Source organism: Cynara cardunculus (genome assembly GCF_001531365.2).
Source record: "Cynara cardunculus var. scolymus isolate 2C chromosome LG 3, CcrdV1, whole genome shotgun sequence".
Taxonomy (NCBI): Eukaryota; Viridiplantae; Streptophyta; class Magnoliopsida; order Asterales; family Asteraceae; genus Cynara; species Cynara cardunculus.
This window is the reverse complement of record NC_037530.1, coordinates 11,021,495-11,038,744: the sequence shown is the minus strand read 5'-3', so window position 1 is coordinate 11,038,744 and position 17,250 is coordinate 11,021,495. Positions and strand designations below refer to the sequence as shown.

The window sequence follows — 17,250 nt, the reverse complement described above, 5'->3', positions numbered from 1 at the left end:
TATAAAAATTATATCAAGGACTAGGAGTTTAGATACAGAGCTTGTACTTGTTAAATTTTATGATACAGAGCCTCTGTATAGCACATACAAAGCCTCTGAATCAAAATAGAGTATTTGAAAAACTTTGGGATTTCCATCACAACCAGAGGCCTTCTAGTTAGTCTTGAAGACCAACCAGAGCCCTTTTGGTTCCCTCATCAAAACATACTTTATTGAAATAATTCAAAGTATAACATCTAGATTTAACTCAAAAAATATCATTAACTCAAAATACAAGCTATCAAAGCCTCTCTGGTTATAAATCATTTTCCTCCTCTTCATAACAATCTTGTTATCATATCAATAAGAGCAATAGTTTCAAGTCCTCACATCACACATAAGTGATAACTCAAGATCATTGCATCTTATGGATGTAATAACAAGATGTATGATCAAAACTCAGATTTCACAATGGCCATGGTATATCTCCCCTTGATATGTCACCCTTATCCCATGGTATATCTCCCATTGATTTATCACCCTTATCCCATGGTACATCTCTTCTTGATATGTCACCCTTATTCCCTCATAAAAATTTAACCAAATCTGTCATTTTTACCAAGAATGGCATCAAAACAGTTTCATCACAAAAACTTCTTATTAAGAACTTTTACAGTTCCAAACCCAACATCATTATCAACCCAGAATAATTTCAAGAACAACTTGCCTTTTTCCATGGAACCAAACAGTTCAATATTTCAAATACTAAATATAGAAAGTTAATAACATAAACTCACCTTATATGCATGTACATGAAGATGAATCTCACAGCAACGATTTCCAAAAATAATCACATAACCAACTTCTAACAGCTTCACGTAGTATTTCACACAAGATCACACACACACCAAGATTTTCTCTCTTTTTCCTTTCTTTTCAAAACAGAATGGATAAGATAAAACTTATCTTATCAATTTTATATTACCAACAAAATTCTCAGGCGATGCAGGTTTAACATTTTAAAACTCATCCTTTCACATTCTTCCATGAGATATAACAAATATCTTATGCACCAAAACTTTTAAGGCGGTGAGATTATTATAAGCATATAATCACATATACAATTTTTAAAATTATTTACTTAACGAAATCTTTCAAAAATCATCCCAAATTTATATAACCGAAACCCGGTTATCAGATAACTTTATTCAAATTATAAGAGATAAAAAAGGGAAGATTTGCTTTTTTGCCATTTTAATAGTAATGTTTATGTGTAAAATGATCTCATATATGCAAATATACCTCCCAACTTTCACTATAGATTAATTTTGACTGTGGTTGTGATTGGTTCTTATAGTTCTTAGTTTTTTTTGTTCTTATTTGATTTCTCCATATATATATATATATATATATATATATTATCAATTTGAAATTCTTTTAATTAACATATTTTATCATTTAATTTTTCTTTACTATCTTGTTTGTGTTAGTTAAATATTATTATAATTATTAAGGATTTGTTTTGATTATATTATGAAATGTTGTAATTGACTAATTTTTTAAAATATCATTTTTGGTCATTTTATATTTTTCATCTAATTTATCAGCTAATTTTTGTCAAAAATAATTTATTCATCAGCTAACTTATCGACTAACAGCTAGACTATCAGCTTATTTGTCAAACATAACCTAAATATGTTTTTATAAGTTATATAAAGATTAAAGTTGTATTTCATTTTTTTCAAAAAATAATAAAACTTTAACAAATAGTTTCGAAGTTATTTGAAAAGTTATTAATTATGTATACGATTGATAAACTTTGTTTTTTCTTATTATGTGTAAGATTACTTAAAATCATCAATTGATATAAAAAAAATCCAAAATTTGTATTTGGTTAGACAAATTCATATCCATAATTATATATATATATATATATATATATATATATACACGATTGATAAACTTAGTAATTTGATTTAATCATATTATATAATGTTTTAATTGACTAGTTTTTAACATGTCTTTTTTTTTTTATCATTTTATATTTTTAATTAATTGATAAGACAAATATAATTTGTTGATCAACTAATTTATCAGTTAATTTGTTAAAAATAACAGAAATTCAAAATTACTTTTTAAACGATATTTTGACAAAGTTTGTAAATTATTGATGTGAAAACAAAGAACCATGTGTAGCACAAGAAATGCATGTTATTGGTACAAACCGAATAAATATTCATATAAGATTATTGATGGAGTCATAAACAAACTTACATTATATTATACTAGAAGGGTATTCGCACAATGCAGTAAGATACATCTCGATTTTAATGTTTTGTTTTATTTATTTATTTGGTCTTAGTCGATGTTATGCGGTTTTATGTGGTTTTGAGAAAATAATAATGTTTTTATTTTTGAATAAAATATAAATATGAAGATATCATAAAAAAGGGGGAAAAAATATTGATATTAGTACCAAACTAACTATTTAAAATTTCTCTTTTTTTGTGTATTTTTTTAATTCATTTTTTTATTTTTGGTTTATTAATATAATTTTTTATAATGATAATAATTAAGTATTTTGTTAAAAGCTAATGACTATCTTAATTATATTTTAAATTTTTTATATTTAAAATTAGATGTTTATTCTATATTTAATTATATTATCTGCAATAAGTTACATGAATTCAAACATGAAACTTTAATAAGTTGTACTTGAGCACAATTTACTTGTAATATTAAATTTTAAGTAATATGCATCAATAAACAATATTTCATGTATAAAAAATTGTTTTTAAGAGTTTTTTTGTCAAATAATCTATAATATAAATAGTAAATTACAAATTTGGTCCCTCATGAATATTTTATTTTTGGTTTTGGTCCCTCCAAAACATAAAGTACATTTTTGGTCCAAAAGTCGAGTTTTTTAGTCCAATCTTGCTCCTCCACAAACGCCGTTAGAATTGGATCCGTTAAGGTAGTCATGTTCCTTTGTCATGAGGGGCATTTTGGTCTTTATACACGTCTTCTTTAACCTCTCATCTAACTGCAATAACATACCCAAGTATAGACAAGAGTCAAGAACATAATCTCAAGAAATCAAAATTAAACCTTGAACCTTAACATGTCTAGATTTCAAAATCAAAAGTGTAGTCAAAAAACAAACTTACACAAATGCATTCATGAAATCAAAACCGTAATCAACCTTGTACAAATTCATTCATGAAATCAAAACCGTAATCAACCTTGTACAAATTCATTCACGAAATCAAAACCTTAATCAACCTTGTACATTCCATTCGTGAAAATCAAAACCCTAAACAAACTTACACAAATCCATACATGAAATCAAAACCATAAACACATTTCTAACGAATCTGGATGGGGTTCCTCGTGAAGAACATAATCCTAAATGAATTCAAACCTAAACCCTAAATGAACTTAGTGGGCTTCCTCGTGAAGAACAGAACCACAAGAATTCAAAAACGAATATGGATCTGGGTTCGACTTAGTTTTGCATCTAGGTAGGAACAAAACTGCAAACGATCCAAAAAAAAATGAAGAACAAAACATTAACCGCCTTCATCTTCTATATTCGGATTTCCACATGTTTCATCTTCAAAAAAAAGGGACACACGTCTAGTAAACTATTGCATCTGCATCGCATCATCAAGAAGAGAGGGGAGCATATATGGGTCTGCATCGCATCATCTAGAGTGAGTGTTTCCATTCAAGTTGTAGATTTGGTGATGGGTGGCGAAGGATCTGGTTTAGAGTTTTCATTGTGTGGAAGGTAAAAAGACTAAAATGCACCTCACATGAGCGGCACATGATAGACTTAACGGGGCCTCATCTAATGGTATTAGTGGGAGGGATAAGTTTGGGGTAAAAAAACACGATGTTTGGATCAAAAATGTACTTCATCTTTTGGAGGAACAAAAATCAAAAAGCATGTATTCACGAGGGACCAAATTTGTAGTTTATAGATTATTTGTATAAATATACATTAGCCGATAGTACATTTATGGGTTAACTACCAAAAGTAGATATGAAGCAAACCAAATTAGGTGACTTGCCAACAACAAACAATCATATAATATTCGTATAATTTTAATTTTAATTCTAATTCTAATTCATTATGTTATGATGTTGAAATAAATTATTTAAAATAATTATTAAATATAATCTTAATAAAATAAAATATAAGAGGTTACGTAACTTAACAGATTAAAATTGTACATGAATTTTAAGATATACTGAAGCGTTACATTTTAGCCTTTTGAGATTGATTGTATTATACAGGTCATGAATTCAATTACGCATAAAAATTCCTATTCGAGCTTCAATGATATCGATATGGAAAAAGATTTGAGTTGCATGTAATTGCATAATTTCCAAAAAAAAAAATTTGATTTAAACACTCTTACTTTCAGTTTTATACCTATGGGTTGGGTTGATTGAGTTGAAGGTATTTGAACAATTCAACCCAATGTTTACGGTTTGAAAAATTTCAACTCAACTCAACCTAAACCGTACGGGTTGATTGGGTTGATATTTTGGTGCATCAAAATAAATACATGATCTTGAATATGTTGTTTTCTATACTTATTATTCATTTTGTCATCATCAATCATTTGATATAACTTATCTATACTCTTTAAATTTTAACTATATCACATTTAGCTATTTTTTTCAATTTGCATAAATATGTTCGGTAAACATATATATATGAAGGATTTATATAGAGATGGAGAAGAGATTGAAAATATATGTATATGAAGAATGTATGTGATGTTGTAATTGTCTAATTTACATATTAATAGTGATTTAACAATTATATTATATCCAATAAATAAACGGATATCGGGTTCATTGGGTTCAAATGAACATAACTCAATTCCAACCCAATATTCATGGTTTAAAGATTTTACAACTCGATTAGATATTGTGTTATTTCTCGTTAAGCTATTTCACATCGGGTTGGGTTGAATTGACCGGATTGGTCGGGTTTTTAATCACCCCTACAATAACCTATGTAGAAAACCCAAATGAAAATCAAGAGTAAAGTACAGATCATGATCAAGACAAATGATCGTGTGATAAGTACAGTTAAGTTCAGAAGCTTAAGAATGAATCTGGACCTTTGAACACTTTTGATCTCAAACATACCCATGAATCACAATTGGTACGGAGATTGATCCGGTGCATCTCATCCTAATGCACATCTAAGGACATAGATCCCTTCTTACGCTTCTCACATTAACTCTCCTTCTCGCTAAAACCTAGCCCTCATGATCAACTCATATATTTTGAAAAATATAGAAAGAGAATATAAATATTGGTGTGTGTATATGTTAATATGAAATCGAAAAATATTGTAGGATTCTTTAACGTTGTGTTCTCAAATTTGGAGGGGAAAAAAAAGAAAAAAAAGGAAATGGGCGGAAAACAAAAGGAAATAAAAATCATTTTTTTATTTACGTTCTCGAAAGGGAAAGAAAACAAATAATTTTTCATGTTCTTGAAAAGAACAGAAAGGAAGGAAAAAAATGTCGTTTTATTAATATACGCTTTAAAAATATATTATCTGATATGAAAATTAGATGATTTTATTATTATTTTAAAGAGTTTTAATTTCTTTAATTTTCTTTCCTCCCAAATTTGGAAGGAAAAACTTCTCATTATTTTCCCTTATTTTCCATTCCTTTCTCTTATAAAAAGGTTCTAAGAACACGAGTTTCTTTACCTTCCGTTTTTCACTCGTCAAAAAGATTTCGAGCAAACGATGTAAGAGAAGAGTAAACTTCGTTTTTGGTCCCTGTATTTTTTTAAATTTCTCGGTTTTAGTTCATAGAGTTCATTATACAAATGAATCATTGCAGTTTTTGATTTTGTTTGGTGTTTGAATTCAAGCAACTATCGGTTGTTAACTTCATCCGTTATGTGAAAGGTATTTTGTTTCTTTTCTTTTTTTTGTTCTTCTCTAATTTACTTTAAAAACAAAAAGCATACAAAAGTATCTTCAACAAATTTTTTTAAATGGAAATTGTAAATGCAGGGATAGGTTTAGAATTTTGATGAAAATATTGAGCTCGCATTTTTGTTTACACCCCTAAGCAAAACGTTGACGATAGGTTGCAGGTTTTTTTGGATGAGGGGTATAATGTGTTACGGTGGCTGGTAGCGCTGGAGTTCATCAAACAAATCGCCCCTGGGGGCGATCCGTACACTACGGGGCGATCCGTGTGGTCATTTCGGTAAAACCTCTAAAATGTGGTTATTTTGTGGCAAAGGGTTGTGTAAACCGGTTATTTTTATAAATACCCCATATTATTTTCTAATTTTTAATAAAAAAGAAGACAAAAAAAAATGGAATGACCTAGATGCCCTATTAGTTAACTGGGTTAACAAAGTTTATTAGTGGGAGACAAAACCATAAACTATAATAGCAGATTAGTATTAAATGAACTCTAGGGACCAAACCAAGAAACTTGAAAAAGCATAGGAACCAAAACGAAGTTTACTTATAAAATTAAAGTAAAGAAAAGCATGATCGAATATAAGAGTCCGAATAGCCAGCCCAGTTCGTCTCGGCTTGTTGAGCCCAACTCCAACCCAAGTACGTGCCTATTTTAATTAAGAGTAACTAGACATTTATGAATTTCTTTATTAAAATTATTTTGACACTTTTTTCTTGGATTTTATGGTATTGTATTTTTTTGCAATCATTTATGTAATCGGCTTAGGCGGATGATAATCTACCTTCCATAAATAAATTACTACAATTGATAAATCAAAAAAACTCATGAGTGAAAGGACGATAACACCACAGTCAATCGTAATGCTATGAATTTCCGAGCACCAAATTGGACCATCAACTTTTAAAACAAAAAACGAACCAACCAATCCGCCCTTTGAATCTTTAATACTTAAAGAAGTCCCTTGAGCTAGGTTTGATCGAGCCATAAGGTTTGGAACTAACATGTGTCTATTTCACATGATTTTGACAAACTTTAGATCTTCTAGCAGTGATCCTATCGAGTTGATATGCATCAAAATCAAGTCAAATTGTTTATTCGAAATGTAGAAAGGAACTCTTGATATTGATGTTTGTAAGGATGGTATTTTAACATGTAAGGGTGCATCTAACCCACCTCATCCATAAATATAGTATTTCATGAGACATCAAAGCCTATACTAGCCAATCCTTGGGTTGTATACTACGATTACATTTAATAAGATTAAAATTGTATCGGCTCTTAACAAGCCTGTCATGTCGGTCCAACACTGGAACCGCAATGGGTCAAGCTAAAAGTCATGTTCGACAAACTAACTGATAAGTCTACTGATAAATTAGTTACGTTTGATAAAAACTGGTTGTAGCTAATAAAACAAATGACAATGTAAAATTAATTAAAAAAGAATATAAGAAGCATGATTTGAATAAAGTGAAAACAAATCCCAACAAACTATTTGAAATGAAAAAGGCTACCTTATGACTTATGAAGCATGGCCTAAAACCGGCAGCAGGTCAGCCTGACTGGTCTTGATGGCAACTATGTGAACCGGGATAATCCTAGTTCGGAGACTAAAGGGCCGTTTACCAAAAGCTTACCCGGGTAAGCACTTACCAAGTCACATCATATTACCTTACCAGATAAATATTGTAAGACCAAGAATTTTACCGGGTAAGAATGAGGCAAGGACCAAGAGTCTTACCTAGTAAGCGAGAGAGATACTTTTACCATGATTAGCGCTTACCAGGTAAATTGTTGCATACCATGCCGTTTTGATGAACTAAAATCTTACTTGGTAAGTAAGTGATAGTGTTGAATTTTACCGGTAAGTGCTTACCGGGTAAATGTTTCGTAAACGGCCTCTAAGTCCGTCTATGATCATTGATGGATCAGACTTCGGAGTGGTACTTTGACCGGAACCCAAGTCCATGCGGACTGCGGTCATAACTTTATACGCATGACTCATGGGCAATGCAAAGGAAGCGAAAAGAACGAAAAGGGGATAGCAAAAGCAGGATCAACCCTGACCACTCCCTTGTGGCATGGTTATCCATCAAATTCTACAAAAACCTGCAAATCTTTTATTCTCAAGAAAAGAAAAGAAAAGAAAAACAAGATCTTTTCATGCTTAGTGCTTATAACAAATGCTTCAAGACTTGAACATGATGGAGTTTGTAAATCTCCGAACACGAATGGCTTTTATTCAATAACGAGCAATCAACAAATAAGACAATACAACACATGCAAAATGGAAAGAAATGTAGACAAAACAGATTAATCTGAAGATAGCTTCAGTTTAATACCTTACAGAAGTGACATGCTTCAGAAGCATCTCCACAACATCACTTGAAATTCTGTCAGCCTCCCTTGTCAGGAGTTGAATCTTTTCATCCGTTTCCTTCTCAAGACGCTTCACGTTAGCACCCGAGTCTCCACTTGTCTGTTTCCATGGTTCAAGTTCGCAAATCAGGTTAAAATCTAAATAAATATTATGTTATCACGACTTTTTGATAATTATTCATCAGAGTAAGTTATATATACAAAGTTAAACTCATTTTATAACTTGTATTGTTCGTGTTCCACCTCAATAAACTCTTATATTAGTGAACTCAGAATCTAAGAAAGGCTTGGAAGTAGACGTAAAACAAGATCCCAAACCATGATAAATTACTGCGACAACTTCTAACCATTTTACTTGATATTTTCGAAAACTTGCTTTTAACCTATACACAGTTATCCTCTAGGTTGACTACAGCTTCAAGTCTTCGACTAAGGCGGAAAAAAAATCCTAAAATGTAAATAGTTGTGGTTTCCATGTGATGGAGAGAATTAGGAAAACATGAATATCTGAAGAGAAATGATGAAGAGAGATGCCCATCACACATATGGAGTCTGTAAGATCATGACGTTTTCAATTATCCGAAATAACTTGGGTGCTTCCAAGTGATTGACTGATTGCAATAAGGTAAACTAATTGACTATATAGGCATATGATGTAACCACAAGAAACCATTTGTACTTGAAACAATCGTTCCATCCTTGTTCAGATTAACAGCATGCAAAAGATTATGTTTTTAGACATTCTTCAACGATTTAATGTACCTCGGTGAGCTTTCTCTGATAATCAGCTTCCATTTGTGCACGAAATTCAGCAATCTCCTTGTCAGCCTCTTCTTTGGCTTGTTTTAGTCTAGCCAGTTTTGCTGAAAACAAAAGGCAAGGCAGTATTATTAATTGCATCTATTTGGAATTAGCAAATTATTTTGACTTTTATATCAAACTAGTCATTTTGAGGATCTGAATTCTTGTAGGGTTTATATCATTTGAAGAAAAATAACATGTTGAATTACCAAAAAGAACTCAATGACAGGGATTTTAATCCTCAAAAAGATTATGGACATGTTAAGTTACGGAAAAAGTCAGAATGTACATTTGACTTTAGAAGAAGATAGTAGCATAAGCAAACAAGGATCTTTATCAATTTAAGGATGGGAGAACTTAATGTAATCATATCAACAAGAAGAGGAAAAATTAAAGCTCCACATCAGCACAAAAGTACACACCGTTTCTAGCAGCATTGACAATTTGCTGAGCTTCTTGTTCTGCAGCTAACAAGAGTTGAATTCCATTTTGGCCCCTGCTAGAATCCATGTCTGCTGATACACCACCAGGCTACATGATTCCAATATGCCACAAAATCAAATGAATACATAAGAAATGGCACAAAACACTTACAATGCATTATAGCCACAGTTTTTGTAATGATAGAATAATGTGCATACATGTTTCAAGACCATTTATATCCCAAACAGAATAGATCATGACACACACACACACATATGTATATCATAAGCGTTAGATTAATTGATAGAAGAGATATGATTGAAGGGGTGATTACAACTTCATTTTTAAATTAAAAACCTCCCCCCACCCCACCCTTTTTGATCGAAAATAAACAAAATATAATCAAAATTGGAACAGAACAAATTACAGCAAAAATGATCATTTTACTCTCTTTAATTTGACATCCATATTGATATACTTTTTTGTCCGTTTTTTCATGATTTTTAGGTTCTTTTTTTGGGGTTCTCCTTGAATCTCACCCCTATATATATTAGTTGCGTCTCAGTGCAATGCAGCAGTGTAAACAAAGAATGGAAATTAATGTAATTTCTCATCGAAAAAGAAAATCTGAATTATGTTTGAACACAATGGAAAGTACAATCAACTATGACATCAAACATTTATACATAAATGAATGACTAAATATGCAAAAGAAATGGACATGGTGAGATGGGGTTTTCAAAACCCATGCATCTTCTGTGCATAACTCTTAACCCATTACTGATTTGTACTTAATGCTTCATATATGTCGTACTCTTAGAATTTAAGAGTTCTATAAAATAGTGAAACCAAAGCCTTTGACTCATCCCACTCCACCTTTGTGAGATAAGCTTTCATGTTTTTCATTAATGATGTATTCTTGAAATTTAAGAGTTTTCAAGAGTGTTGCCTTAATGTTTTACAAGATAATATAGATATATATTATTTTGGTAGCTAGAGAGACGAATAAATACAATTGGTGAAAGAAGCCCAGTTCAACCATTAAGAAATTAAGATGGAAGAAAGAAAGCTATGTTAACAGATGCCATGCACTTTTAATGGATTTGACTTTGTTTTTGCGAGGAAATAGCTTCGCTCGTGCCTCGTCATCAACATAATGCTATTTCTCACAAAAAAGGAATGAACAAATGTAACATGTGTGTAATGTTCAAACATGACCTCAAACTTCTACTTCCGAAGGTCCATATCTAATCACTTTTTGCTCCTTGTGTTTTCTATTATGTGTTATAGTTTAACTTGTAATTGTTGAAAAAAACTAATTTGAATTTGACATTGATATGGATAACTCAGAGTGAAGAAAAAGGAAATAATTACACGAACAAGTATAAGAATGTCACCAGAAAAATAAACGGTGTTTATGATACTTTACCACCAAGAAGATATTTCTAATAAAAAGTAGCTTGTATGATTTAATATGTTCTTCATACATATATTCCAACATGTGAGTCATCCCCTCCCACCCACCCAAATTAAATAAATAAATAAATTACTAAGCTCATGCTAACTTCACCATAGAAGCCAACAACGTTATGAATTACCTCTCTCTAGATACAAATTGACAGCGTCCACTTATGTTCATCAAGTCTAATATCATGTTCCAAATCGGTGGTAATGTGGATTGTGGGCTGTTACGAGGAACCTCTCACGATGTTTTTTAATTGTATTTAAGGTTGTTCAGTCGACCTTTTTTTTGGAAAAAGGGGGCGGAACCCCCAGAAAAACTTTGTTCAGTCGACTTTGTTGCTTTTTCTATAGGTTCGAGGCACTACATTCGGTGCAGCAACAAGGAGAGTGCATATAGAAAATCTAAGGGGCCATTTTTGAATGAATAGAAGTTGGAAACTCATAAATTTTACTTTTTATATAGATAGCTAAAATCGTCATACTTTCATGGTAAACGAAAAAAATAGACAGAAACCCAGAAAAGCTTAATATTTGGGGGAAAATGAATACAATAACATCAAACCCAAAAGAAAATATATATGAAGAGGTATGAGATAACAAGATAATTTTCAAGGATATTGGCAATTTGGCATCCCCCTCGCCACCAGGGAAAGAATTTCTAACAACTACGTTATATTGCACATTCTTCCAAAACTAGAGATGTGTTTTGACTTCTGGGGTCAAATGAGTTACATGTTGGATCGAAAATTGATGTAAAATTACTTAGAATATAAGAACCATAGCAATATGTGAAAATTCTATACAAAGAACTAGCCAATGCAAAAGTTTTCATCTTCAAAAAATAATTATCATGTTTCCTACGAGGCTATGACCAATTTGACCATAGAAACATCGTAATGCTTCTTAAAGTTGAATCAAATGCAATAATAACTAATTAGATATTAAGAATTCAGCAAGAGATTCCAACTATAACAAGCTCTAATCATCCGATATATGTATAAAGAATGTGTAACCAAACAGAAAGAACAATCAAATTAGATTAACAATCAATCACCGCAACATGGGTCATCACAAGTTAGATCGCTAAAAACATAATCGAGTTCACCAACTCTTAAAATAATTACAATTTCATAGTTTAATAAAATTATTCGACTATATCAAATCTCTTATTTAGCCTCCCAGAATGACAAAACAAGGGATCTTCTGGACCAAAATCCATGACAATAGTAATTTCATAGTTCGCAGTAATTAAAATGGGTAAATACATAAATTTATGATACAAATTTGCCAAACGAAAGAAACATTGCAACTATTTGCAGAGGTCCAAAATGGATTAATTTGAGACCAAACGATTATCAAATTCATAAAGTCCTTTCTATTTTGTTTTTGTTTTTTCTTATCAGGCAGGGCATTGAACCATTAACCTACTAAACATCTCATGGGAACGACGGCGGCCATTGGTGACAAGCATTAGAAGCAAAATCCCCTAGATAGCAATCGCACACAGTAATAATACATCTCAAACTAAAACCACGGTTAAAATTGCTCGGAAATTGACAAAATTTTGACAAATCAACAAACTTAAGTTCAAATTTATCAAAAATAAAACTAGCTGAACTAAAGTAGAAAGACAAACCCAGATTCAGAAGAGAATACAATAAACCACGGACAGATTAAGCAATCATATGTTTGAGATCCATACAGGCAATGCTAAGATTCAAACTTAAGATCAAGAACAGACAGAGTCAACAACAAATAAGATCTACAAACAAAAGGTTCAGATAAAACCTATATTTGAGGGATTTAAGATCCAATCCAGAGAGAGAAAAAACATACCTAAGAATCGGAGATCGGTCAGATAATCTGATGAGGCAAACGAGGGGAATGGATGAGAGGCGTATATGATTGTTGGTTTCCTTATGGAAATGTTTAAGATTTGAATGGACTCCTTGTATTTTGAGTGTATTACATAAATAGTCCCTATACTATCTATGATTTTTCAATTTTAGCCCATGAACTTCTGAAAGTTCAAATACCCTATGCCTAGGTAAATTCGAGGTTGAATCATTTGCCTATTGATACACCCCTAATAATAATTATCATGCAAACTAGTAGCAAGACACTTACATGTAGTGGTTCGTACAAACCTAATGACTCTGTTGGAACAGTTTAGTAGGCCTTCAAAGTTGTTTGATAGTTGCTGAATGGTTTGATGCAAAATGATTAACAGGCTCCCATGATATAGTGCAAAATAAAATATAATTGTTTGATAATTGTTTACAATGAAATTAGAGCGCTAGCGCTAAATGGTTAAGGGATACCCATGATACAAAATCATTCAAAATGTTTTAGAACCATTAAGAGACAAACTTTTTTTTGCTAAACAAGATTCACCTCTTAACGATTCAGATGTTGTTTCTTAATGGAACTATTAAGAAGTAAATAATCAACCCCTTCCTCTTGCTATGATGTTAACCTGAATGGATCATTTTTTTTCACATAGGCAAAAGTTCATCGTAAGAAAAACAGCTCACTAAACAAGTCCATTGTATTAAAGTAAAGTACTGTTTATCTATGGTTATTTTATAATGGGCTAATACCATCAAATAACAGTTTATTTTCTTATTTTAGTCACTAATGTTTGAACATCTTTCTTAGTTTTTTAAAAGTTATAACGACTACAAAAATCGACGTGTACAAATGTGTTAACCTGGACTCTATATGCACCCAGAATGAATTGTTGGTGTGTATAGAATAATTAAATTATTTTAACTTTTGTTTTTACTATTATTTTTACATTTTGAAAAGATCCTCCATCTCCTCCTCACACTCGTTGGTTTACTATATGTGTACAAAATAAGATTAAGGGCTTGTTTGTTTTTTGAAAAAAATCTCTTAATACCTCTTAAGTTTGAATCTGTCAAACGTTTTTAATTTTCAGACAGTTTGATTTTTTTTTAAATAAGAGTTGAAAAGCTCTTATAGTCATCTGAATTTTTAAGTGGTAGTCTAAGGTAGTGTTTGTTTTTTAAGAGGTGCTAAAGTTTGAAGTTTGAAGTCTGATTTCACTTCTAGTTTATAAGAGGTGGTGCTGAAGTCGTGAAATCTGAATTAGTCAGACTGTTTGTTTTTACGTCTAAAGTCTGAAATCTGAATCAATATAAACACGAAAAAAGTCTCATAACGACTAGAACCAATATTCATATTGCATTAATTGTGTCGCCATCATCCCTTGCTCATTGGTTTGATCATACTCAGAAAATAACTCATATATAGGAGAGATCGATTTGTAGAGATCGTTTGGATAGATCGGTAGCTTGAGACCGAGCGAGAGATCGATATGGTGTCTAGATCGTATGATGTGGATAGATCGGTATGATTTGGTAGCTGAAAATCAAGCGAGAGAACGAGAGATCGATATGGTGTGTGAATAAGAGCCCATTAAGAGTTTAGACTACCACTTAAAAATTCAGAGGACAATAAGAGCTTTTCAGCTCTTATTTTCAAAAAAAATCAAACGGTTTGAAAATAAAAACGTCTGACCGATTCAGACTTAAGAGGTATTAAGAGTTTTTTTTTTTTAAACAAACAAGCCCTAAACCTTTAATGGGCTCTTATTCGCACATGAGGACATCATATCGATCTCTCGCTTGATCTCCAGCTACCAAATCATACCGATCTATCCAAATCATACGATCCAGAGACCATATCAATCTCTCGCTCGGTCTCAAGCTACCGATCTATCCAAATCAATCTCTCCTATATATGAGTTATTTTCTGAGTATGATCAAACCAACGAGCAAGAGAATGTTGGTGATACAATTAATGCAAAATGAATATCGGTTCTAGTTGTTATGAGACTTTGTTCGTGTTTATATTGATTCAGATTTCAGACTTCAGACATAAAAACAGTATGACTGATTCAGATTTCAGACTTCAACACCATCTCTAATAGATCAGAAGTGAAATCAGACTTCAGCACCTCTTAAAAAACAAATGTCACCTAAGTAGCTAAAATAAAATATTGACAAAACTTGATTACAATTCCATGATATTAAACTTTCTTTCAATTGAATTAAATTCTTAAACAGTATTTTCTCTAAGAAGTCAATGTATAAAAAAAATAGAGATTATTGTTGCATCCTTAAGCCAATTTTAGGTATCAATTAATAAATTTGTTCCCTTTTATCAAGTGACGGAAAACATGGCCATTTTAACGTTACATATAAACTTATTGACTCTATTTAAAATTTTCTAAACTTCATGGACTAAATTGGGGTTTATGCACAACTTGAGGGTCCAATACGTGTACCATTTTCATTTAATGACAATGGGAAGCGAGAAATCGATCTCCTTAGGGGCTTCCTTGCAAACGGATTGCAACGTCTTGCAAAATGCCACGTGGTCTATACAATTCGTGTGTCGTGTTCCCCTAGGAAGAAGTGATAGGTTGAGAATTACAAGAAGAGACCTTCAAAAATCTTGAATATATATTAATGATTGAGATGCACTTAGATTTATCGGGTTAATTGATATATCAAACATGTTTTATGGGTAAGTTTGAGATTAAATATTATCAATGGTTCGAATGTCTTCTTACGTTTCTCATGTTAACTCTTCTTCTCGCACGTTCATTCGCCTAATTTATAATAGGGTCTCAACCGGCCCGATTATAACCACGTCCAGTTAAAGGGAAATACTATAATCAATTCTTCCGTTTACAAAAAGATAATCAAATAAATGTATTCCTTGTATATCAAACAGATTATAAATATAAACCCTAACTACACATTAAACCTAAAGAAAAAGAAGACGAGAGAGAGAGAGAGAGAGAGAGTTGAGAGAATACAAAATGAAAATAATAAGAAAAATCTGAGTATTCTAAGGAAAATACCCTATTTATATTTATGGAAAAATATCACAGAAATCTTGAATAACCCAATAATTGCTCTGCTCCCCTTTAAGAATCCACAAAAGTGAGGCGCAGTCCTTCAACATTCAACTATTGACAGATTTATCAACCATAAACCTGACAGAAAAAAAGGAACAAAAGTTAAGATTGACAAAGATAGAACATATTTTAACACTCGCCCTCAATCTTGACTTTTGAATAAGTAAAACATTCTTATTTTTTAACATAAAAAATTATGATGATTAACACCAAGAGCTTTTGTGAAAATATCAGCTGGTTGTTCAGAAGAAATAATTTTTACCACTTTTAACAATCATTTATTGATATTTTCCCGAATTTGATAATTTTAATATGTTTTGTACGTTCATGAAAGACATGATTATTGGCAATTTGGATAGCAGATATTGTCACAGAACAAATTTACAGGAAATAAATCTTTTATATTTAAGTCTAATAGAATTTTGAGAACCCAAATGATTTCACAAGTGGCAGTAGCCACAACACGATATTCAGATTTGGCAGAAGAACGAGAAACAATATTTTGTTTCTTACTTTTACAAGAAATCATAGAATTGCCAAAGAAAAGACAGAAAACTAGTAACAGAGTGTCTAGAGGAAAGACACTTACCCCAATCAGCATCAACATAAGCAGTTCAACAAAAACTTCCAGATCTGGTAAAATTGACACCTTTACCTGGAGATGATTTCAAATATCTGAGAATTCTAAAAGCAAGATTCAAATGAGATTGTCTAGAAGAATGCATGAACTGACTAAGACAATGAACAACAAACGCAATATCAGGCCTAGTAGCTAAAAGATAAATAAGCTTACCAATTAACCTTTGAAATCTTGTATAATCAATTAAAGGAAGATGTTTAGAACTACTAGAATATGTTACAAGTAAATTCATGTCCATGGGAGTATTACAAGGTTTACAGCCTAAATATTCAAAATCATTTATTAATTCAAGACAATATTTCATTTGCGACATGCAAACTCTATCAACAGAATCTAAAATTTCAGTTCCTAGAAAAAAAACATTAATTTTCCTAAGTCTTTCATAAGAAACTTAGTTTTCAAGAATTATTTTACGTTGTTTATTTCAATTTGACTATTTCCAGTTATAACAATGTCATCAACATATACTAACGAAACAATAAAAACATTAGCAACACTTTTAGTAAACAAAGAATAATTACTAATGATTTGAATGAAACCATGACAATTAAGCAAGAAGAAAACTTAACATACCTGTTGATCCTCTCTCTCAGTGATTTGATGATAATCCCTTTTTCCTTTCGATGTATTTTTGT

At 31.5% G+C, this 17,250-nt stretch overlaps 1 protein-coding gene across 1 annotated transcript; it reads right to left on the bottom strand.

Moving 5' to 3' along the window:
* Positions 1-8,059: 8,059 nt before the first annotated feature.
* On the bottom strand, positions 8,060-12,927 carry LOC112510474 (V-type proton ATPase subunit G 1-like). The gene is made up of 4 exons (XM_025115895.1): positions 12,861-12,927; positions 9,560-9,668; positions 9,099-9,199; positions 8,060-8,436 (listed from the first exon to the last, which is right to left on the bottom strand). The coding sequence occupies exons 2-4, from the start codon at positions 9,645-9,647 to the stop codon at positions 8,293-8,295; spliced, it is 333 nt and encodes a 110-aa protein (XP_024971663.1). The 5' UTR covers positions 9,648-9,668; positions 12,861-12,927; the 3' UTR covers positions 8,060-8,292.
* Positions 12,928-17,250: the final 4,323 nt, after the last annotated feature.

What these genes read in the sequence shown, in the direction of transcription:
- LOC112510474 (XM_025115895.1), bottom strand. Translation starts at nt 9,647, where the DNA reads ATGGATTCTAGCAGGGGCCAAAATGGAATTCAACTCTTGTTAGCTGCA. An exon ending in TGTCAATGCTGCTAGAAACG is followed by an intron (nt 9,200 to 9,559) that starts GTGTGTACTTTT and finishes TTTTGTTTTCAG; the next exon opens with CAAAACTGGCTAGACTAAAA. An exon ending in ATCAGAGAAAGCTCACCGAG is followed by an intron (nt 8,437 to 9,098) that starts GTACATTAAATC and finishes CCATGGAAACAG; the next exon opens with ACAAGTGGAGACTCGGGTGC.